At 35.0% G+C, this 25308-nt stretch overlaps 1 protein-coding gene across 1 annotated transcript in view; it reads left to right on the forward strand.

Moving 5' to 3' along the window:
- Nucleotides 1-25308, forward strand: part of LOC108710233 (slit homolog 3 protein) — a 406008-nt gene that overhangs the window by 315231 nt on the left and 65469 nt on the right. The window contains exons 13-17 of the mRNA XM_041586150.1: nt 681-824; nt 1799-1962; nt 19722-19872; nt 20401-20475; nt 24523-24666. Of these exons, the coding sequence (XP_041442084.1) occupies nt 681-824; nt 1799-1962; nt 19722-19872; nt 20401-20475; nt 24523-24666 (678 nt within the window). The remainder of the gene's footprint in view (nt 1-680; nt 825-1798; nt 1963-19721; nt 19873-20400; nt 20476-24522; nt 24667-25308) is intronic.

Below are 25308 nucleotides of genomic sequence, written 5' to 3' on the forward strand. Positions count from 1 at the left end.
TTTGTACTGAAGATATTGTGAAGATAATGTAGGAATCCAATAATAGATTTGATTTTTTAACTTTAAAACCAGGCAGCCTTTCATGATTCTGCTTTTATATGTATTGAAGGTCACTCCAAATGTCATTTTCTTCCATAAATGAACAGTTACTGTCACCAGCTTTGATTTCCATTGATTGTTTGCTTTAAGCACTCAAGTTCAAGGAGTCTCTACCTAGACATGTTACCTACTTCTAGATATATCCCTCAGCTACTATTGAACACCCACATATATATTTTAGGAGAATCCTGGCACAGGCTCTAACTTCCACTACAGTGAAGGTAATATACAGTATATTATAGCTACTGGTCAGTTGTAGCAATAATTATTGCAACCTCCTTGGAAAGGGAGCATATGTTGCATTGCTCCTTGGTATAGCAGGCCATATTGAGATTTGGACATGGAGTGGATTTTTTGAGTATGCTGAGCTTCAAGGTCTTCAAAATGGTTTAGAAAGAAAACTTTGAAATGTAAAAACATTACTTATTGTCATTAATTGAGAAATTAAAGAAGTGTAAAGTTTCCCATTTGATGTGGTGAACACAATGCTAGATGACTGGTAATACAAGGTAACATAATAACTTGCATACACATTTTGTTGTTCTGGTTCTTTTTGCTTAAAGTGTGATCTTTTTTAACAGACTTCTGAATGCCAATAAAATAAATTGCCTGAGAGTGAACACATTTCAAGATCTTCAGAATCTCAATCTGCTCTCACTTTATGACAACAAGCTTCAAACTATCAGCAAGGGTCTCTTTGCTCCTCTTCAGTCAATCCAAACTCTGTGAGTATGCAAGTTTCAAAATGCATGTGTCTAATGCTTTCATAATAGTACAGGAATAGGATCTATTATCTGAAATGCTGGGGACCTTTGGTTTTCCAGATAAGGGATCACTCTGTAACTTGGATTGTATTCAACACTCTCCATTGCCAGGACATACATGACAATAACCTTCCTCAAAGTTGTGTTTTAGCAGTACCAAGCACATTTTGCGAAGCCTTTAAGAGTACATAAATATTATGGAAAAGCGAGTGAGGGAGTGATAAGAGAGTGGAGAAAATAATGTCTGGATATGTAAATATAATTGGATTGGCAGTAAAGATAATCTAGGTTCCAAAGAGCCAATGGATTTAGCGGAAAACTGGAAGCAACTTAAGGGGTGTTGGTTTAGTGGGTAAGTGAAGACCACTGTTTATTATGTGAATACAAACAGCTTTCATCCACTTTTTTAACAATTTATTGGGACACTTAATAGTGGGTAGAGAAGATTCTACTTTATAGGCTATGGGTTTGAAAGACAGATATGTTGCAATTTGCTAGGACTTCTTTGATGACATTTCCCTCTAATCATAATTCATACAAGACTTATGATAGGTAAGAAGTAAGCTGAGTAGATGTCGTGTTTACATTGTGTATTTCTAAATTGTTCGTTAGTATTGTTGGGTGTAAAATGATGCAGATTTTCTAAAGAAAGGCCAAAATATGACTTGAAATAAGTAATAAAAAAGGGGGTTAATCTCTCTTCTCTATAAATGTTATTCTGTAAAGGACTGAGGACCAGTTTAACTTTTTGCAAAAATGTGGCAGCTGGGCAGAAGTGTTCATTCATAAGCAGTTTCATTTGGTTTTTGCCAAGGCCGGCCTGTACTGGATAGTAGTTTGTTCAATTATTCTATCAGTGCTTGAATGAAAATATAATATTGAGATGTAGACAGAGTGCCAGGTCATGTTTGAGTTACTGCCTGTCTCTCCTACAGACATTTAGCTCAGAACCCGTTTGTGTGTGACTGCCATTTGAAGTGGCTTGCTGATTACCTGCAAGATAATCCGATAGAAACCAGCGGCACCCGATGCACCAGCCCACGTCGACTGGCCAACAAGAGAATCAGCCAGATTAAGAGCAAGAAGTTCCGCTGTACAGGTAATTCATTTAGAGATCCACCAGCGCTGCCTTTTTCATTCAAAAATGAGCAACTCCAGAAAGCCCTTTAATCAGATCAACAAGACAGTGTGCTCTGTAATGGAATATTATAAGATATCTTTCTAAATCACATTTGGTAAATGTGGTTAAGCACAAAACCAATTATACAGAAGGGTAAAACAAGAGCAGGAACTGCTGCGTGCTGCTGTGTTAAGTACTGTAGCTTTTACTCACTTCAGGTTTTTGTGCAACAAAATGTATATTTTACATATCTACCCTTATTTTTACTAGGGACTGTGCATTAGTCTTCTAGTGGGAAATACACTTAGGGGGTTATTTATCAACATTCAAATCTATGCTTTCAAATACTTGAATGTATGATATTTATTAAGCCCAAAAATTAATGTGAATCCTTGGCATCTAAAAGCTTTCAAGTTCATAAAAAGGCAATAAGAGCTGTCTATGGCAAATTCAAAGCATTTTTTCCATTTTAATCCACAGCTGTTTCATTTTTTAATAAATAAGCAGATGTCCATTTTTTTTAAATTACTTGACTTGATAGAAAAAAACCACTAACATTACAAAAAGTTTAATTTTGATAAATAGGCCCTTCAGTATCGAAAATACACATTAGTACACGGTGTGGATATATTGGTGTTTTTCATAAGTGTTTCCTTTAATCTCTTTCACTGCACACCTTAGAGGGGAAGTGCTTCTGAGTAGTGATGGGCGAATTTATTCGCCAGGCGCGAATTCGCGGCGAATTTGCGTGATTCGCCGGCAGCGAATAAACTCTCAAAACGCCAGCGAAAATTCGCTGCAAAAATTCGCAGGCGTCAAAAAAAAATTCCGAAAAAACGGACGCCAGCGTCAAAAACAGGCGCCGGCGTCAAAAAAACGGGCGCTGGCGTCAAAAAACGGGCACCGACGTCAAAAACGAGACGCCGTTTCGTGAATTTTTCGCCGTTTCACTACTTCTGAGAACCTCATATTATAAGATTCCAAAGGTACTGCAAAATTCATTTGAATTCAACACTGCTTGTGTAAAAACATGGACTGCTTTCTGACCCCTCAGACTGAAGTCTCAATGATTTAGTATAGGCCGGAGGCTGCAGGAACACTAGCTTGTGATCTTAGGTGCAAGATAAATATTAACTCCAATAAATGACAAGGGGTCACCAAGGATCAACTTGATGAAAAACAGTCTGCTTAGGATAGTAGACTTGATTGCATTGCCTGCTTGCATGGCTTTCAAGGAGAGAGGGAGTGATATATGCATATGGTTGTATTTTATTATTATTATTATTAACTTGTATTATAAAAAACCAGCGTATTCCACAGCGCCATACAATAAATGGGTTTATACAATGAACATACAGAATAACATACATACAACGACCAATAACTGATACTTATTTATGATATGCATGGACCTGCAATAATTCTAATAAATTGTATCCCTATATTCTTGTTGATGCTCTGAAAAATATAATCCCAGTATAAAAATGATCCTGTTGATACAGTAGGAGCTCCCCCAGGAAACAGTTACACAAAACATACATTAAGCGCAGTAATTCTAGTGTGTTGTACTTAGAAATAAGTCAGAGAAAGATATCTTGAGCCACCAAAGGATAGCTCATTATTATGGGCAGATTTACTAACATTTGACAGCATTTTCACAATGTTTGATTTTGACTTTTTTCTATTTATGAAGTCAACATCAGTGATGGGCGAATTTGTTCCGTTTCGCTGAAAAATTAGCGAAACACGGATTTTGATGCCAGCATCAATTTTGACACCTGCGTCAATTTTGATGCCCGCATTAAAGTTAATGGGCGTCCAAATAATGTTGACACACGATAGTTTTGACTATTCCGACGCACGTCCAAAATAGTTTTGACGCCGGCAAATTTTCGCTTCAGTTATGCGAAAGTGACACGCAAATTTGCCATGAATTTGAGCCTGAGGAATTTATTTGCTTAACACTGTAACGCTGTAAGAACAGGGCTGTTTTGTACCTAAGTTTGCTGCACTTTAAAATCTGGCGCTAGATGTAGTGTGCCACCAAACCCCAGGTGCAGGTTCACTTTCAATGAACACTAAGGGGCCTATTTAAGCTTGAGCTTTAAGGAAACCCTTACGTGAATTAATCAACTCACAATGGGTTTCCGGCCCAATAACCTCACCAATCTTGGGGTTTTTCCAGTGTGTGTTCTGCGGCTTTAAGCTCGCGGATGGAAACGAAGATTGGTTAGGTTATGGGGCCCAAAACCCGTTGTGAGTTCATTAACTCACGTGGGCTTTCCTTAAAGATTACTCGAGCATTCCCCAAAACCTTGAGCAATCTTATCTGCAAAAAGTGTCCGTGTCCCTTTAAAACGTGGGGTAATTGCTTTAAATGTGATATTGAGAACAGTCATCTAATTTATTTTGTCTTTTATTGCCCTGAAATATGTATCACTGGTAAAATAAAATAAACACACACAGAGAACAGCTGGCAAGATGCGTATCATTTGTGCCTGTTAGCTCTGTTAACACTGAACTATAATAAATCATATTAGCTGTAACTAGTGTTTATCTTCATTCATTTGTAACTCTCATAGCCAGGCGTATATTCAATATCAACTACCACTCTGTGACTTAAATTGTGAGTTTCATATGAAGTAATGACATATATTTTGAAATGCAAATTCCTAATAACATTTATTGAGGGAAACCTATAATTACTTGGCTTTTGAAGCCATACATCTCATTGATATGAAATCTTGATAATAGAAGATTTGGAAAAATCCTAACACTGTCCTGTCGCTGGTGATAACATTTCACTATAAACACAAGCGTGCTCAGGTTTATAATGGGTTGAAATTTTGCTCATGCCGTTGGGATCTGTAAGAGGCAATTAGAGGTAAGTAAAGATATATACTGCATAGAGTACTAGGATACTTATCGCACTTAGTAATATTTATTTGGCATACAATTTGGAAGCAGCCTAGTAATTTTAGGGACTACATGTGCAGATTACATTATAAAAATCAGTGTTAAACCTTTTTTTTTTTTTCTTGTTTACTAGTTCATAATCCAGGGTCTGTTTCTCATTATTACTAATGCAAAAACAAATGAAAAGGCCTATGATGAAATGAAGGCAAAGTACAAAATCACATTAAACATCATAAGCTTATGTTTCGCTTCCCTGTCTGATACACAGGGGAATGTGATGATATTGTAGTTCTTTTTCTTCTTTTCTTTTTGTGTATTGAAAGAGCCCAAGAGGTAGCAGTGTAGAAGCCCATGGGGTAATGGCACAAGGGGTAACAGTGGTTGCTTTGAGAATTTTATTATGAATAGTTCAAGCACAGGTCTCCAAAGCTCCACCATTGACTTGCACAAGCCAGGGCGGTCTCAGGTGCTTGTAATTTTAACTTCTTAAAGGAGAAGGAAAGGCTTTGTGCACTTGGGGGTGCCAAATGTTAGGCACCCTCAAGTGATTGTATTGACTTATCTGAAACCCTGGGCCGGTGCTCCTATCAGCAGAAAACTGCACTAGCCCGGGGTTTATACCAGTAAGCACCATGGAGCGATCCGCTTCCGGCTTCTTCTTTCTTCAAATTTCTTGCGGCTAATGCATGTGCAGTTGAACGAAATAGCCGACTTTTTAGTTAAGAAAGAAGAAGCCGGAAGAGGATCGCTCTGTGGTGCTCACTGGTATAACCCCCGGGCTGGTGCAATTTTCTGCTGATAGGAGCACCGACCTGGGGTTTTAGGTAAATCAATACAATCACTTGAGGGTGCCTTACATTTGGCACCTCCAAGTGCACGAAGCCTTTCCTTTAAAAACATGGCATTTAAAATGTAAGAAAGCATCCTGTGTGCCTTTAGTTTGGGGATTTACCACTCCATGTTGCTAATAAACCTTTTACCCACATCAAAATATAACTTGATGATATTGTCCCTATGACAGTCAGTAGTCTATGGTAAGATCTACCAAACTAATAGGGGAAGTATTGGGTTTCCCATACTTCCATATCTAGTAACATAGTTGCAAATTTCACATTAAGTTGAGACTGATGATTACTTGCCACTGGAAGATCTACTGACCAAGAGCCTCAGTATTAGCCAGATATGAGTCTGGATACTAACCAAGTCACTTGCTTTTCAGATGACTTCATTGCAAGTGAACCAAACTTTTCTCATACATATACATGCAGTTTGGAAATTCGGTGACTAGTTTTATGATTAATTTTTTCATATAGCGCCAGCATATTTTGCAGCGCTGGTACATGTATCCGGAAAACTGTCATTCAGAGAGCTCTAAATTATGGGAAGGCTGTCTCCTATAGACTCTTTCTGTTTCTATTTCAATCAAATAATTCAGTTTTTTAAAAATTGATTTCCTTTTTATCTGTTATAATAAAACAACAACAATGTCCCCATATCTTTCTGAACAAAATCATTTTGAGCTGTATTATGAATAGCTTTTTGGATGGAAACAGTATTTGTCATCCTTGGCAAAGGGTTTATATCAACTATGCTTATTCCTGTCACATTTTTTTTATGACATAATAGCATTTTGTTTTAGTAGGAGAATTGTTATAACTAATGAGACAGGGAAACTTTTCTGACATCTTCGTGTAATTGTGTTGGCACTGCTCATTCTAAATTCACAATGGTTTATACATTAGAGATCTGTCAAGTCAAATGGAATACATATGTTTAGTGTGGCTCAATACTGTTGCTTGGCAGATGTATGTTTTGCAACCTGTGCAGAAAAACAAGGTTTCTAAAAACTGTGTGCATTGTCGCTGTAAATCTAAATACTGGGCAAATACTTAACTCAAATCTTCAGGCTGTATTTTGCATGTACAAATGCATGGACATGTAATGGAATGGTAATGGACACTATCTAACCAGATCAAAGTGATTATTTATTTTCACCAATACCATTCATTATTTTCTATGATACATTTTGAGACAATTATGCTGTAGTGTACGTAATACTTCCTCAACCCAACATCTGTATTACAAAATGCTGGAATCATACAATTACAGCAAAGTGACGTCTGTCAATGGCTCAAAGCATGAGTTTGTTGGGCTGCTACTGGAATGTTTTATTAATAATGTCAGCAATTCTCCTTTAAAGTAAAGTAAAGTCTAAAATAGAATAAGGCTAGAAATGCTGGATTTTGTATACTAAACATAAACCTGAATTTACTGCACCACAAGCACAAGATTTATGCTTTCAAACTTGGTCACAGGGGGGTCACCATCTTGTAAATTGTTAAACATCTTTGCAAGACTGTGCACATGCTCAGTGTGGTCTGGGCTGCTAAGGGATCGTTATAAATTATCAAAACAGCACAAGTCAAATAAAATCTGCCAGAAGCTGATGCAGCAAGACTGATTAATAATCGGAATATGCAGACTGCACTGGGTCATGTAATCTAATGTGGATTTTACTGTTTTTGTATTGTTTAATACAACTCTGCAGAATCAGTGGCTGCAGCAAAATAATCCTTCAAATAGAATCCCAGTTAAATCTGGCTCCATGATCTTTGTCCCTGCAGCTGGAGTTGGAAACAGTAAAGGGGATGTAAAGGCAAAATACAAATCTCTATGCAGTCGCCGACTGCTCTACAGGGAGACAAACAGAGCTGCTTGAGTTGTGCATGGCTGGGAAGTGAGGCGGGGGATCCCCCTGCTGTTCAAGATAGTTTCCCTGCAGAGCAGTAAGGGGCCGTCTGACAATTCCTATCCACAGCAGTAAATGAAGGGAGAATTTCACTGCATACAGTCAGGTTTCTTATAAAAACGGTACACATTTTTTAATTAAGTATCTTGGAGATAGGTTTCTTTGTTATTAAAGAAAGCAAAAATGGGATTTTATTTTTTTGCCTTTACACTTTACATGCCCTTTAAGTGAAATGCCATTGGAACCCTGCTAACGGGTCTAATCAGAATGGGAGACGTATCAGAATGTCCTGCATAAATTACATCATTATGACCAAAATCTGTATATTACTTCTATTGTTATGTATTATTTTAATAACATTTCCAGATGTATATTTCTGCCAAGCTAAGTAATAGGTATTTTCCTTATACGGGTATAGTGTCCCTTATTCAAGAAAGATCAGAATTACAGAAAGGCCATCTCCCATAGACTCCATTTTAATTAATTAATCCTTAATCCTAGCAACAAAAGAATACCTTGTACTTAATCCAAAGTAAGATATAATAAATCCTTATTGGAGGCAAAACAATCGGGCTTATTTAATGTTTAAATGTTTTTAGCAGACTTTACGTACATTGATCCAAAAAATTGAAAGACCATTTTTCCCAGGTCCCAGGCATTCTGGATAATAGATCCCATACCTGTATATAAATGCAAGCAGGCATAGAGCAAATCTTCTGTGCACAGAGTAACATATGTCTCCTGCATTTAAATAATGGAAACAAGGCTATATGTAGTTTATAGATATGTAAAGGGTACTAATGATGTAAGAGGTAGTATGGATGAGCTTTACTCTCTCCCTTTTTTTTTTCATACAATAAAGGATTAGGAACAGATTGCCAGGTCTTGGCTGGGGCAGAATTTTTGTTTCTCGATATAATTAATACAATAAGCTCTTGATTTCCTTTGATCAATAAGAAGGTCTAATCTGACTGTACTCACAGGTACTTATTTCTGACATCAGCATTTTGGTTTCAATTAAATGAAGTATGGTGGTAGTTAAATGTAAATTTTCACCATGGTTACTGTCAAATATTTTAAGCGCTGTGTCTCTGGCGTGGCCTCTGGAACACATGTGGTGAAGCAGTGGAGAACAAGTCAGACAATTGTCACATCATATAGTCCCTTGGTGACTTGGAGCACCACTATCAGAGCCCCATGGATAATTAATCCCTTAAAATATTCTGTAAATAGAAGTAAATTAAAGGAACAGTAACGTCAAAAAAAAAAAGTGTTATAAAGTAATAAAAATATAACGCAGTGCTGCCCTGCACTGGTAAAACTGCTGTGTTTGCTTAAGAAACATTACTATTGTTTATATAAATAAGAATGGGTGCAGCAATTCAAAGGAGAATAGCAGATAAGCTCTGTCTGTCTAATAGTGTTATCTGTTATCCATTAGTTATCCTGTGCCATATAGCCGTTTTTCAATTTCCGCCATTGCTCCACAGCAGATTGTTTATATGAACTATAGTAGTGTTTCTGAAGAAAACAGATCAGTTTTACCTGTGCAGGGCAACAGTACATGATATTTTCATTACTTTAAAACACTTACATTTTTTGGTGTTACTGTTCCTTTAACACACTGTAAATATCGATTCTTAACTTGAAATTTCTTGACTACAGCCACATGTTCTTGACCATGTTCAGCTTTGTAAACAACATAACGTTATGGTTCTGGTTTGAGCAATTCTACACATCAAACCTCTCTCTGTTATATGTTTCCTGCTTTTTCACACAGTCTGAGCTAAACTAACAAGTTCTAGAACAAAATGAGTGCTGGAAAACTCAAGTTAAAAATATATGACCTGCCCTGGCTATTTCAGCATGGTTGAAGTGGTCAGTAACTGAGCTTAAGCTTCTCCATGCTTCTTTTCTCGATGCTTTTCTTTCTTTGGTGCTGCTTAACACTGGCTATGACTCTTAATGGGGTTTTCCTTTGTGCTTGATCTAACCATGTGGTAGAACAATACATATTGAACATGGTTCTGTCAAGCACCATGGAAGGCCACATACTTTTCTGCCGCATGGCATGCTGGGATTCTCCTACTTTAAGAAGCGTCAGAAGGTGAGAGATGTTTTTTTGTTTTTTTTTAACAAATAAAAACAATCTTTTTTTTTCCAGGTACCTCTTTGTGCATAAATCAAATTTCTTTAACAGCGTTGAAAGAAAAGTGTTTATAAAAGCAGCAAAATACACATTAAGCTTATGTATCATTAAGAAGTAATAAGTATACTTCAAAACATCAAAACAGGCACTTGGAAGAAACTTGAATCCACAATTTTATTGTGCTGGTTTATATTATGTGTCATAAATGTTGTCCATGTTTTTATAATTGTGGAGCCTTTCAGTAGAAACGTTCCGATTGCACATTTTCCTTTGACCGATATAGACAACTAAACGCACAGTAACTTGTTTTAATTGCTTGGAAACAAGTTACTTACATGAAATATTCATTCAATAATATAACAGGATTCTTGAAAAAGTCTAGAATCCTTTTCACTTTAGATAGAGTAACGGTACAATTGTTTTGCTGATTTGGTCCACTTATAGCGAATAGGAAGCTATAAATGGTCCAGGATTCACCCAAACATTAGGGTTAATTTATGTTTCTAGAGTGCTAAGGAGTAAGAGTCCCTTAGTGCTCATGTAACAAGCACTTGTGCCCCAGGTAATGCCCCAAGAAGCAGAGCTCAGAGTCAAAAGGCACTGCCAAAGGAAGATGGTAAGAAGAGGACCACCTTGTGGCCTACTCTCCCTGATGCTCCCAAACGTTCTTGTCTAAATGACAAGCTTTATTGTATTTCAAAATATCTTCAAGAACCAGAGGTATATTCTCTGTATAGATTGATAAACATGAGGTTAATTAAAAAAACATACTTCACTTATTAGTTTTCTCAAGATATTGATTGTTCTGCTATGCTTTAGTGGCTCTCAAATATGAAGTGATGTAATGGAAGAAGTGATAAATTATGCATTAGCCCAATTTTAGCTGAAATGTGAGCTAATGACTGTGATATCAAGGCCATGTAAGTTTTTATCTCCAAAGAGCTGCGTAAGGCCTTCAATTAACAAATGTATTGTTTGTCTACATGTTCCGGGTTCTGTATAGTCTTTGAGTAACAAGATAAAGCAATTACAGTATATTCTAATATTTTTAAAAATATCTTTTTTCTTGGAGGTTAAAAAACATGTTTTTTCTTGGAGGTAAAATGTCATGGAAATAACTCATTTTGTATTGGCAATGAAGAAGTGATAAGTGAGAGAAAAAATTATTTCAGGCAATAAAAAACTATATTTTTAAAAAGGCCCCTGAGTGAAGAGAAGTTTATAGTATTAAAATTATATAATTGTATTGTTCCCTGGGTTTACTATTAATGTATTTGAATGTGTAGCACTAAGTATACAGATAGTGCCAATTAGGGGTGCATCAAATGCAGATTTAAGTCAAATTCCGCCATCAGTCAAATCCTGTGGGGCAAATTCACTAACCTGCTTCGCCAGGCGAAGTTTCGCCAGGGCACCGCTAATTCACTAAAATCCGAAGTTGCGCTCAGGGAGGCGAACGGTAGCGAAGTTGCGCTAGCGTTAATTCGTCAAGGAAAGCGAAGTTACGCTAGCAATGCCTAATTTGCATACGGCGCCAAGTTAAAGTACAATGGACGTATATGTAGCAGCAAATACATTACACTACACAAGCCTGGGAAAGCTTCATAAAATAAAATAAAGTTGTTATATTGCCCTACACATGTGCCCACAGTATAGTTTAGGTGCCATATATTAGGAAATGTAGGGGGGAAGGAGGGTACCCCCAAAAAATGTACGATCTTTTTAAGCCTATCACCCTTAAAAAAGGAAAAGACGCCAGCGTTTTTTGGAACGTGGAAAAAATAAAACGCGCAAGTTAGTGAATTAGCGTATTTACATCCCTTCGCCATAGCACAACTTCGCCTAGCGTAAGGGTGCGAAGTAGCGCTACAGTAGGTCCACTTCGCTAGCGAATTTACGCCAGCACCCGTTAGTAAATCGGCGAAGTAACAAAATGAGGTCACTCGAATTTGCACTAGCGTTAGGCGCTTCGCATTTTGGTGAATTTGTGTTCAGCTGAACAGAATCCAAATTTATGACGTTACAGCTCTGCATCTGACATTTTTTGTTCAATTATTTTGTCAGATAAGCATATTATTCTATTTGGTATTTTGCAGTATTTTTGTGCAGGGTTTCCCATTTGGCTGAATACATAATTAATGAATTTGGTGCGTGCTTCTAGAAATAAAAAATATACATGCTTACAAGCATTAGGGAAGAAATTTATTGACTAGTAGGGGAGCTGCCAAATAACTGCTAAATAACAATATAAACCTTTTCAAGATAATTAAATAATTTTTTTATTCCTTAGCAATATTTTAAGGTTAAAAGGTTTTTTTAAGCAAACAGAAGGAAAGCTATTATTATTTTTATTCCTGTGTTTATTTGCTTTTTAAATCTTGCATAAGTACTGCAAAGATACTGCCCTAGCTTCAAAGTCTTAATTTGATAAACCGCATGCAATATATCCACAAAAGTAAGTTTTGTCTAATAAAATAAAATGTACTTTCTTATAGAATCCACTGCTGATTTGGGTTGTTGTTCAGTTTGTTTAAGGCTAAATAAAAAGCTGAGCACAAGAAAGTAAAACTGATTTGCTTTACAATCTATCATTATTTTTTTTCCTCTTTTCCTGTAACAACAAACACTTTAGGCAGGGAAATAAATTGACAAATCTTAAAGGACCAGTAGTCTAAAATTAAAATTTGAATTAACATAGAAGTTATATATATTTAGTACATGGCGTATAGAGCTTTCTTTGAAGCAAAAACCCTTGTTTTACTGCATTGTATTCGTTAATCCCTTTTAGTAGACACATTCTATTTCTCATTCAGTCTAGAGTCATTTGTTTTTCAGCAACTTTTCATAATTCACAGTATTAATGATTCACAGTATTTATGGTGTGGGTCAGAATGTACAAAGCTGCACTCATTTGTAATTCATCATGCACCCCAGAAGCTGGAGACTAAGGGGCAGATTCATTAAGGGTCGAATTTCGAAGTTAAAAATACTTCGAAATTCGCCCCTCGAATTGAAATCCTTCGACTTCGAATATCGAAGTCGAAGGATTTAGCGCTAAACGTTCGTTCGATCGATCGAAGGATTTTTCGTTCGATCGAACGATTAAATCCTTCGAATCGAACGATTCGAAGGATTTTAATCCAACGATCGAAGGAAAATCCTTCGATCAAAAAAAGGTTAGCAAACCTATGGGGACCTTCCCCATAGGCTAACATTGACTTCGGTAGGTTTTATCTGCCGAAGTAGGGGGTCGAAGTTTTTTTTAAAGGGAAAGTACTTCGACTATCGAATGGTCGAACGATTTTTCGTTCGAATCGAAGTCGAAGGTCGTAGTCGAAGGTCGAAGTAGCCCATTCGATGGTCGAAGTACCCAAAAAATACTTCGAAATTCGAAGTATTTTTCATTCGAATCCTTCACTCGAGCTTAGTGAATGGGCCCCTTACTGTTAACACTAAGATCTGGTATATTACATACTGGGAGACAAACAGTATGTGGAAGAAGAGGGGTTTGCTTCAGTGAGAGGTCAGTCATGGACTAAAGAGGAAGGGGTTATTTATTAAAGTCTGAATGCAAAAAACACGAAAAAATCTTGTTTTTTTTTCTCTATAAAATCCACAATTTTAGTGGAAAAAAAACTAAATTATTTTGAGATTTAGGGGATTATTTAACTAAATCCAAAAATTTCTGATAATTTTCAGTAAAAGTCTGACAAAATCTGCACGGATTTTTCCCCCTTATTTATCAATCCATTGTGGGGAAAAATTGGATAAAATCAGGAAAAATTTGAAATCTTCGGGTTATTGCACAAAAGCCAGCACAAATCAGGATATCTTCAGACATTCTCCCATTGAATTCTACATGAACTCAGCAGGTCTGAGTTGGAGTACTTTTTTATTTTGACTTTTAACACCCTCAGGATTTAATAAATTCCAAAAAAAATTGTTTTTTTTTCCACTAAATATTCAGATTTTATAGTAAAAAAACTAAAAAAAAATTTGGCGTTTTTGGCATTCGGAATCTGATAACTCCCTTATTATACCCTGAGGATGGGAAAAGTCTGAATCCAAACATCCCCCATCTTAGACTTGCCAAGGTTGTATATAAATCAATGGAGAGGTCCCTGTCCTATTTCTGTGATCTTTGCTGGATTATTTCAGACTTTTCTTGCAAAATCTGAAAAATTTGGACTTTTTAAAATTTGGGGAAAAAAATCTGAAAAAGTCATACGTTTCTAATTTACTCTCGATTTGATCGAGTTTGTCCCTGATCCGATTAAATCGTGCTTTTTTAATAATAAATAAGTTATAATTGTGGATTTTAAGGTCCCCCATATCACTATGATGTAGATGTGGAAGCACCCATCATTTTTTTTGCATGGCCAAGATGGCAAGCTACAGAGTTTGGAAACCTAGGTTTTGCCCCCATAATATCAAATTTAAGGATTTCCTTTTTGTTTCACTTTGAAATATACATTCTTTGAACATAGATCTTCAGGTATCTGCTGCTGCTGCTGGATGAACATTTCTAGCATCCTTTTCATCAAATCAAGTGAAAGGTTTAATGCATCTATTTCCTGATGAATTGTGGCATATTTTAATTCACCTCTTGACATTATATAGTCGAGTGGTGTCCTCTTGAGCACACTCTGCTCTCTGAAATGATCTGTGTTATTTCAAATAATAGATAAGCTACAAAAGAGATTGAAATCAGACAGTTAAGTTAATTAACATTTGAAGTGAACAAGGGAATGAAAAACACAGTCCTTAAAGTTAGGTAGGAGTGTTCAATATCCTGATAGAAGTGGTGCCTTTGGGAGACGATGTACATTGCAGATTTCAGTTTTAATGAAATTTAGTCCGTGCTACCAGAGTAAATGACTTGCTACCAGAATAATTTTCCTTGGACTAAGAGGCAACTGTCCAACAAACAATCCTTGTCCAAAACATACTTTTACATGCAGTGTAAGTGAGTTCTACATCACAACTCCAGTCAGGGGCGTAGTTACAGAGGAAGACCGTGCGGTTGCAGGGTGGTCCAGGAGTGTAGGGGGCCTGGTGAGACCATCATTAATTAGCAATTTTAATATATTTTGGTAGAATAGGCCAATTTATCAATATTTTTGGGCCCTCAGTTTAATTTTCTGTGGGGCCCAGTATTCCACTGGCTCTAGTTACACTCTTTTCTCCCAGAGCAGAGCATTAATGCCTGAACCACACTGGTTATTAAACCCATGTGGCTTTAAGGGGCCAGTTTATTAATGATTAATACATTTTACTGACAATATTAACTTCTGGGTAAAACACTGCAGACTATTTAAGATTATATTCCAAGATGAAACCATTTGCCTAAGTGAAACTAATAAGTAGGGACTGGATTATATCTTTATTTAGTGTTATCAGTGCCAGAGTTATTAGGGGCCATCACAATACCATTTAACACAGTTCCTAGGGGCAATATAAAATCCTGAATTCTCAGTTTTTATGAAAATACAGACATGTTGTATGAGAAGCTTCCACAATTTATAGGACACCTTAAGTGTGATTAAATATTGTACACATAATAGTGATTCATAACTAGAGGTATATAATTATAAGGTTAGTGGTGGAAATATTAAATACTGCTGTATCAACATTTGGGGGCAGATTTATCAAGGGTTGAATTTCGAAGTAAAAAAATACTTTGAAATTCGAATATCGAATTCAAACTTTTTCATCGAATTTGGGTATTCTGCGGTCAAAGTAAAATCGTTCGATCGAACAATTAAATCCTTTGAATCAAACCATTCGAACGATTTTACTTAGACTTCAAAAAACTTAGAAAAATGCTGTAGAAGGTCCCCATAGGCACTTCGGCAGGTTTAATTTGGCGAAGTATTGAAGTCTAAGGTTTTTTTATAGAGACAGTACTTCGATTATTGAATGGTCGAATATTCGAACTATTTTACTTTGAATCGAATTCAAAGTAAATTCGAAGTCCTAGTATCCTATTCGATGGTCGAAGTATCCAAAAAATTACTTTGAATTTCAAATTTTTTTTACTTCGAAAAATCCCTCGAATTCACTTCGACCCTTGATAAATCAGCCCCTTGGTGACAGTTGTTAAACAATGTTTTATATGGAGGGCCATTGGATTTGTTTGAAATGATGCATGAAGATTATTACGGTTTAGCAGAAGTCTAAAATACAGAAATTAGTCTAAATAACGCATACTCACTCGTTTTAGTATATTTTCCGACTTTTGTTATGATAAGGGAAATAATATAGCATCATATTGCACAGGCTGATGGACATACACACTTAACCTGCCCTAAAAGCGGATGGCTGAATCTCATATTTGTTTCCCTGATGGGAATAGATTAATTGACCAGCCACCTGTCTAACTTGTTATAAGGCTCGTGTTTGAATTGTAAATTGTATCTTGGCATGCACCATTGATTTTCACAGTCTTGTGAAGTATAATCTTATAGGACATACTTACTTGGCTGGTGGCTTTTGAGTTACTCCCTTATAGAGCTTTGCACAAAGACGACAATCCCGACACTGCAAAAAATAGATTATAACATGAAAACATGAATAGTAATGATGAGGAAAAGTACTCCTCAACATCACTGCTGCCATTGGTGTATACCTGCTGAAATAAAGGTCATAGCCAACTGGTTCATTACTTCAATGCCCAATATGTGTTTCATTTCTAGAACACATAATCACTACCATGAGAAGTTGTCATTTGTTTGTCTTTGGTTTGAACATGAGAGGGTTTTTCTTATGTTATTAATACCATATATGAGATTTCTCCAATATATGATGCAGAAGACAACTTCCATGCAAAGTCAGTATCAGATCATGGAAAAGATTATAGAAGAACTTTAGTTAGGTATGTCATGCCACAGAATATATTCTGAAACCCCAAAATTTACAACAATGAAGTAAGCACCCAGCACTTGACCCTTCAGCTGATGTGCATCATTCAGCATTCTCTGATAGACTTTCTTAAATGACGCCACATGGTTTATTTAGTGTCCCTTACATGAACCAGCCAAAATATGGGCTCATGGCTGCCATTTAGTTTTTTTAAGCTTGTGGTACTACACATGGAATATTTTGTCTGAAATACCACTATTTATCTATAAATGTTATATATTTCATTGCGATGATTACCACTGTATAAAAAAGTTCAGATCCCAACCTATTTAGTAAATGTGAGTCTTTCTTTGAGAACGGAACCACAGGGTAACAAGTTATGGTCATTATGTACAAATGTTTTTCCCCAGAAAATATATCTCTCCTAAGGGCAATGGCACACAGCACTAGTGAAAGAAATGTATTACCCACACTATTTTAACCTTGTGGGTGGGCAGTAAAAGACTCACTAATGCCCATTCACAAACCTACATTGTAACCTCCCCGACCCTGCTTATGCAATCACATTATATAATATATATAATCACATGCAATAGCATTGAAAAATGCTTATTGCTGTGTTTTCATACAGTTTGTTTCTTGATTTTGCATATTCTAAAAAACAGGAAAAATGCCTTCCTGGTAGGTATCACACCTACTTGTTCACACCTATTTTGTTTTGCAAAAAGAACAAATTCCTGGCTCTGTATATGCTGATAAGAAAACCAAGCACTGCACTGATTAGCCATAGTAAGGGTGAAACTAGTTTATAAATGGGACCTGATCAGAAATTGCCCTGGCTGTGCTTTAAAACCAAGTGGGTAATCTTAAATCTATGGGGCCTAATTACTAAAATTCGGATTTCCTTTTTTTTTTTTTTTATGATTTTTTTTTCTTTAAAAATTTCTCTAAAACTCTAAACATTTTAGATATATTGTGTAAAAATCACGGAAAACTCTAATACGTTACTTCTCCCAGTAACAGCGCTCGAGGTCCCATAGAAATCAATGGGATCTGCACAGATCCCAATGGACTTTTTTTTAGCCATGCATTTTTTCCACTTTTTTTCTGCACTTTTTTTCTGTTCATACTTTTTATATTTGGATCTTTTGTTAACTTTCATGGCATTCATGATTTTAGAGAAGTGGAGTTTAATCGTTGGTTCAAAAAGCTCTAAAACCCCTAAAATGTGACCTTAAATCAATGGGCCTCTAAGGTGCACATTTACTAACGAATTTCGTTTTTTACACAAATCTCTATACATTTGTGGTTTTTCTATTTTTTTTTAAAAAAAAGCTTTAAAAATTCAAAATGTCTTAAGTATAGAAATCAGTAATAGAAAACTTCGAAAGGTAAGTGTTGTCGAGGTCCTATAGAAGTAAGTGGGTACTGCGCTGATCCTATTGGACCATTTTAAATCAATTTAGACTTTTAGATGTTTTCAGAATTTTTTTTTATCTAGGAATTGTCCCAAAAAAAAATAAAATAAAATTTTTCAAGGTTTTCGAGTTATTTGTATTTTTTTACCACCATTTGTACTTTTTTATTGGGTTCTTTTAATAAATGTCATGACATTCGTAATTTAAAAGTTTGTGAGTTTAGTCATGGTTTCAAAAACCTCTAAACCCACCTCTAAAGGTTAGTTCATGAAAATGGGAATTTTTTTGGAGTGAAACTTAGAATTCCATCTGCTAAGAAATAGGTTGAATAGAATAGAATCAAGGAAACCAATATAATGTCTTGTAAATTCAGAAAACTTGGTAAAAAGAAAGAAGCTTTGCAACCACTTGAGGTTTAAAGAATGTTTATCATTGTAATCTCTGCTTAGTTTTAGGAAATCGTTAATATGCTGCTAGAAATCTCAGTAGCTTGAGGCAACGTTTTAATAAATTACCTGGGATTTTGCTGTAGAAACTGATTAATTTGTTTGTCTCAAGTGATTAGATGTGAAATTTAGCACCAGTTCAAGTCATCTGATAGTAATTTGGGGATATTTTCAGGTTTTACTTAAAGCACATGATTAAGACAAAATCAGATAATTATTGGTTTCCTTGTTGTTTATTATTTTGATAAACTGTCTGTACTCCATGCTGCTTTGCTGTGCTGTTCTCCATAATCCATAGTTTTGGAATCCACCATGCCTTATTCATGTATATTGCAAGATGTAGCTTGGGGGAATAAAGCATCTTGTAAAGGTTTTTTTTTTTTAATCTCTTCTGCTGTTTTACCTAAATATACGTAATGTTGGGTTTAAGAGATTTCAGCATAGCCCCGTACAGAACATTTTTTTTTTTTTAAGAAAGTGTTCATCTCACTCAAAAATATACAATACAGCACAATCACAGGTACAGGATAATATGATACATGGCATAAGAGTCTGAACTTCAAAAAGTTTGTCTTTAGAAAGTTTGTTTTTAGAGTTCACCACTAAACAGAATTTCTGGAAGGATTCCCCAGTTATAATTTTAGTAGATCTGCCCATAAATGTGTGCAGTACAGGACATGTTAATAATTTCTAAATATTGACATTTAGGGGCACATTTACTTAGCTTGAGTGAAGGATTAGAATGAAAAATACTTAGAATTTCGAAGGTTTTTTTTGGCTACTTCGACCATCGAATTGGCTACTTCGACCTTCGACTACGACTTCGAATCGAACGATTCAAATTAAAAATCGTTCGACTATTCGACCATTCGATAGTCGAAGTACTGTCTCTTTAAAAAAAACTTCGACCACCTACTTCGCCTGCTAAAACCTACCGAGCACCAATGTTAGCCTATGGGGACCTTCCCCTTCTGATCGAAGGAAAAGCGTTCGATCGATGGATTAAAATCCTTCGAATTGTTCAGTTTCGAAGAATTTAATCGTTGACAGAACAGTGCAGAAAGTTACCCTGTAGAGAGAGAGAGAGAGAGAGAGAGAGCACTGAAGTATGTTTTCCTAGAGCAGTTTTTAATTTTGCTATGCTTTACTTTTTTAACATTTCACTAGCTTTATTTAAAATAACTTAATATTTCCAACAGGCTCAGAAGATTACAGAAGCAAGTTTAGTGGGGATTGCTTTATGGATCTTGTTTGCCCAGAAAAGTGTCGCTGCGAAGGAACAGTTGTTGACTGTTCAAATCAAAAGATTTCCCGAATACCCAGTTATTTGCCGGAATACACTTCAGACCTGTAAGTTGTGTGCATTCATTTTACCTTGTGATTTATAGAAAAAAAAATATAGTAGGAATATACTGTAGGAATACTCCGTTCCTTCAAACCAGTACAGGTATCCTGGCTGATATAATTAAGGTCATATACATATTTCTGTTTTTTAAGCTATAGCAGTTTAAACTGCTCCCATTATGCGAGTATTCACAGGGGTACAGATCACTGGGAACCCATTGATTTACCATTACATTTTCGAAGAGTATTACAAGGAAGCGCAATTTCATTATAAGCCTATGGATTCTAGCACTCGCTTGATCATTGAAATCCTATCCTATAAGCAAGCTGTCCCAAGAACTAGCAGGGGGCTTATTGTATTTTTCTGTTATGGAAATAATTTTCCCATGTATCTTTAAATATAGCGTTATAAAGTGACATTATGAATTTGCAGCAAATATTTGGGGTTTATATAAAGACAGAAACAGGAAAAATAGTAGGGTTGAATACACATAATGAATAATACATGTAAGTTTATGACTTTGTGTTTATTAGACGTCTGAATGACAATGAAATCACTGTTCTGGAAGCTACAGGAATATTCAAGAAGTTACCAAATCTGCGGAAAATGTAAGTAGAACAGAACTTGCTGATTTATGTTCTTCTTTACCCACCTATATAGATGTTTATTACATTCTAGACATAAATGTTTAGATGTTTATCTGCTTCTAGACATAAATGTCAGCTTTTTATCATTTGTTTTCAAATGAAATAATTACATTTATAAACTGCTTTTAGAACATTTTGGAAAAGCATCTTTGTTCTGAACCATGGTGAAGATAACGTGGCTAAACCATCCCATAATAAATGGCCATCTTTAAATTCATTTGCCATAATCCAGTTTTTGTGATAATACCATGTATTTCTTCTATGCTTGAGAGATTTTCTTCTATAGCCCCACATTATAAACAATTGACTTTATAAGGGCTGATTAATAATCCTTGAGTTTAGGTAAAATGATACAGTGCTTTCATTTGCATGTGCTTTTTGGAATATTTTTTTTTAAATCTTGGCAGGTTTATAAATCAGCTGCCTGATGTATTATTTTCAGATATTTAACTATTGTGCAGTTTCGAAACAGGCATCAGTCCTCACATCTGATATAATGTTCAAGGTTTTTTTTTTAATTTGAAAAAATATGCAAATATCTTGAATATGTGCTTGTTTATTAAAAACTGGAAAATTCCAATGCTTTATTTTCAATGAGCCTGTCAAGTTAAAAAAATACCTTATATTTTTTATTCACTTTATTGCTGTTAATAAATCTTTAAGATTTGTAAACTCAAATTTGAATTTGCAATTTTTGTCCCTAAAAAAAACTTCGACTACGACTTGAATCGTGTGAAAAGTTCAAATTCGAATTTAGGTTAATTTGCCCTATAGATTTAAACAATGCCCCTAATAGAGCATAATAATGGTGCAACTAATGGGCATTAAAGCTCTTTACTGCTAAGCAATTAATGCAATTTTTATTGCAATGGCTGCCCTAGTTTTATTTGCAGAATGATGAATTAATATAAACACAAAATGATTTGCCAGTACTTATAATAATTAAAGACTATAAACATGTAGGGGCACATTTACTTAGCTCGAGTGAAGGATTCAAAGTAAAAAAACTTGAATTTCTAAGGTTTTTTTTGGGTACTTCGACCATCGAATAGGCTACTTCGACCTTTGACTACGACTTTGAATCAAACGATTCGAACTAAAAATCGTTCGACTATTCGATAGTCGAAGTACTGTCTCTTTAAAAAAAACTTTGACCACCTACTTCGCCACTTAAAACCTACCGAGCACCAATGTTAGCCTATGGGGACCTTCCCCATAAGCTTTCTAAGCAATTTCTGATCGAAGGAAAATCGTTCATCGATGGATTAAAATCTTTCAAATCGTTCAATTCAAAGGATTTAATCGTTCGATCAAACTATTTTTCCTTCGTTTGTTCAATCAAAGTAAATGCGGTAAATCCTTGACTTCGATATTCGAAGTCGAATGATTGTACTTCGATGGTCGAATATCGAGGGTTAATTAACCCTCGATATTCGTCCCTTAGTAAATTTGCCCCGTAGTGTTGTAAAAAGATATCATACAGTGTAAATTAATTCACATTTGATAAATGAAGATGAAAAACACGATTTTTCATCTAACCGGTTGGCAGGAAAGGACTCGGTAGCAAACATAAGCCATACATTTGACGATGTGCATTTAAAACACTGGGTCTCGAGTAATTGGCACATTTCCCTGTTTACTAATATTGCAATGACTCATGGAAATCAAAACAGCCTTTCAATAAATTGCTGCTTTCAATGAAGGAATGAAAGCTACAAACAAAACACACATCTTCTCATTACCAAGTAAACATTTTGTAATATCACAGAAGTTTATTATACTTAAGAGACATTCCCGATTTAATGTATTCATTACTGTGGTTTTGTTGGCTTGTATAATTACTCTTTTAGCTCTAAATCTAATTAGCATATTATATATATATATATATATATATATATATATATATATATATATATATATATATATATATATATATATATTATAATACAAACACCTGCACTCTGTCCTCTTTTTTCTCCAGTCCGGGTGCTCGGTCAAAGTCTTTATATATGCATAGAATGGACCAGCACACCGTTTTCTTCAATCAAACGTGTTTATTCAATACACACTGTGCATCCAACGTTTCGGCCCGCATCCGCATCCTTGATAAAGGCCCGGATGCGGGCCGAAACGTTGGATGCACAGTGTGTATTGAATAAACACGTTTGATTGAAGAAAACGGTGTGCTGGTCCATTCTATGCATATATATATATATATATATATATATATATATATATATATAATGGTGTAGTAGAACCGGCACTCACCCTCAAATCATCAAGCCCCGGGTGCTACTTCAAGAGTTTGCACATTGGATCATTTAAGAGCACTCACGGGTGTTGTGAAGAATATTTTTTTTATTGGAGTGTTACAATCTACCCCACATCAACGCGTTTCGGTTCTTTCTGAACCGTCGTCAGGGCATCCTGACAGACGGGCATACAGATTTGGGACCTGTTATCCAGAATGCTTGGGACCTGGGGTTTTCCAGATAACGGATCTTTCTGTAATTTGGCTCAGAATTAAATCACATTAAATGAACCCAATTGGCTGGTTTTGCTTCTAACATGGATTAATTATATTTTAGTTGGGATCAAGTACAAGCTACTGCTTTATTACTATTGAAAAGTTGGATTAATTTATATCAATGGAGTCTATGAGAGACGGCCTTTTCGTAATTCGGAACTCTCTGGATAACGGGTTTCCAGATAATGGATTGAATATATATATATATATATATATATATATATATATATATATATATATATATATATATATATATATATATATATATATATATATATATATATATATATATATATATATATATGATTCGTTATCCAAAAAGCTCAGAATTACAGAAAGGCTGTCTCCGTTTTATCTAAACAATCCGAAAAGAAATTATTTCCTTTTTCGCTATAATAATACAACAATACCTTGTTCTTGATCCCTCCTAAAATGTAATTAATCCTTATTGGAAGCAAAGCCAGCCTATTGGGTTTATTTAATGTTGACATGATATTCCAGTAGAATTAAGGTATGAAGATCCAAATTACGGAAAAATCCCTTATCCGGAAATCCCCAGGTCCCGAGCATTCTGGATAACAGGTCCCATATAAATATATATATATATATATATATATATATATATATATATATATATATATATATATATATATATATATATATATATATATATGTATATATATATATATGTATATATATATATGTATATATATATATATATATATATGTATATATATATATATATATATATGTATATATATATATATATATGTATATATATATATATATATATACTGTATATATACATACTGTATATACTTCCTGGTCTGTGTAAACCATAAAAATTAGCTCTTTCAGCCCCTGTAGTTTACATGGTTGTAGTTTTACAACATCTTTTTACATTGAAAAAAAAGGTTTCCAGGTTGAGTGGCTGTTTTACGGTACTATTTTTCTTTTAAATGATTTTACTGCTGCTGATTTTTACAATCCGAAAAGAAATTATTTCCTTTTTCGCTATAATAATACAACAATACCTTGTTCTTGATCCCTCCTAAGATGTAATTAATCCTTATTGGAAGCAAAGCCAGCCTATTGGGTTTATTTAATGTTGACATGATATTCCAGTAGAATTAAGGTATGAAGATCCAAATTACGGAAAAATCCCTTATCCGGAAATCCCCAGGTCCTGAGCATTCTGGATAACAGGTCCATATAAATATATATATATATATATATATATGTATATATATATATATACTGTATATATACATACTGTATATACTTCCTGGTCTGTGTAAACCATAAAAATTAGCTCTTTCAGCCCCTGTAGTTTACATGGTTGTAGTTTTACAACATCTTTTTACATTGAAAAAAAAGGTTTCCAGGTTGAGTGGCTGTTTTACGGTACTATTTTTCTTTTAAATGATTTTACTGCTGCTTTATAGAGTATTTAATTTTTTACTTTTTTTTTTTTTTTTTAGAAATCTAAGTAATAACAAGATCAAAGATATCCGCGAGGGTGCTTTTGATGGAGCTGCTGGGGTGCAAGAGCTGATGCTGACAGGGAATCAGCTGGAATCTGTTCATGGACGAATGTTTAGGGGCCTGGTAGGCCTCAAGACACTGTGAGTTAAACATGTGTATATCTGTTACAGGAGTGTTGATGGGGTCAGTTGGATATGGTTAACTTTGTTCTAAACATCTTCTATGCAACAAATAACAGACATATTTTGTAGGAAAGAAACAAATGATTGCAGAAGGCTTGGATAACCTGCTGAAACATATATATATATATATATATATATATATATATTCCCAGTGAGATTGAATTGTGCTGTAGAACTGTATTCTACAAATAACTAATATAAATGATGGGAAATTCGCATTAACACATAAAGAAACTGACATTAGAACACAAAGGGGGCAAATGTTGTGCAAGTTGTGAACAGATTTTATTTTGCATAGATAAGAATAAAAAAAGACTAGATAAGACTAAAAAACAGCATTTTGCAATGTTTTCAATTTTAATTGCACATAGTGCATTTGTATGCCTCTTTAAGGTGCCGCTTTTGATTCGTAAATAAGGACTTTTTGTTAGCTTTATTACATACTTTGCACACTACTACAAATGTTAAGATTTCCAATCTCTTTCCTACTGGTGGATGAGGTCACTAAATGCTTTTCAGGGTTCACAATCCAATTATTTTTCACATTACAATTTTTTTTTTTTTTTAATTTTTAATACATTCACCCTAATATTTTTTTTT

The sequence above is a fragment of the Xenopus laevis genome, chromosome 3L (genome assembly GCF_017654675.1).
Source record: "Xenopus laevis strain J_2021 chromosome 3L, Xenopus_laevis_v10.1, whole genome shotgun sequence".
Taxonomy (NCBI): domain Eukaryota; kingdom Metazoa; phylum Chordata; class Amphibia; order Anura; family Pipidae; genus Xenopus; species Xenopus laevis.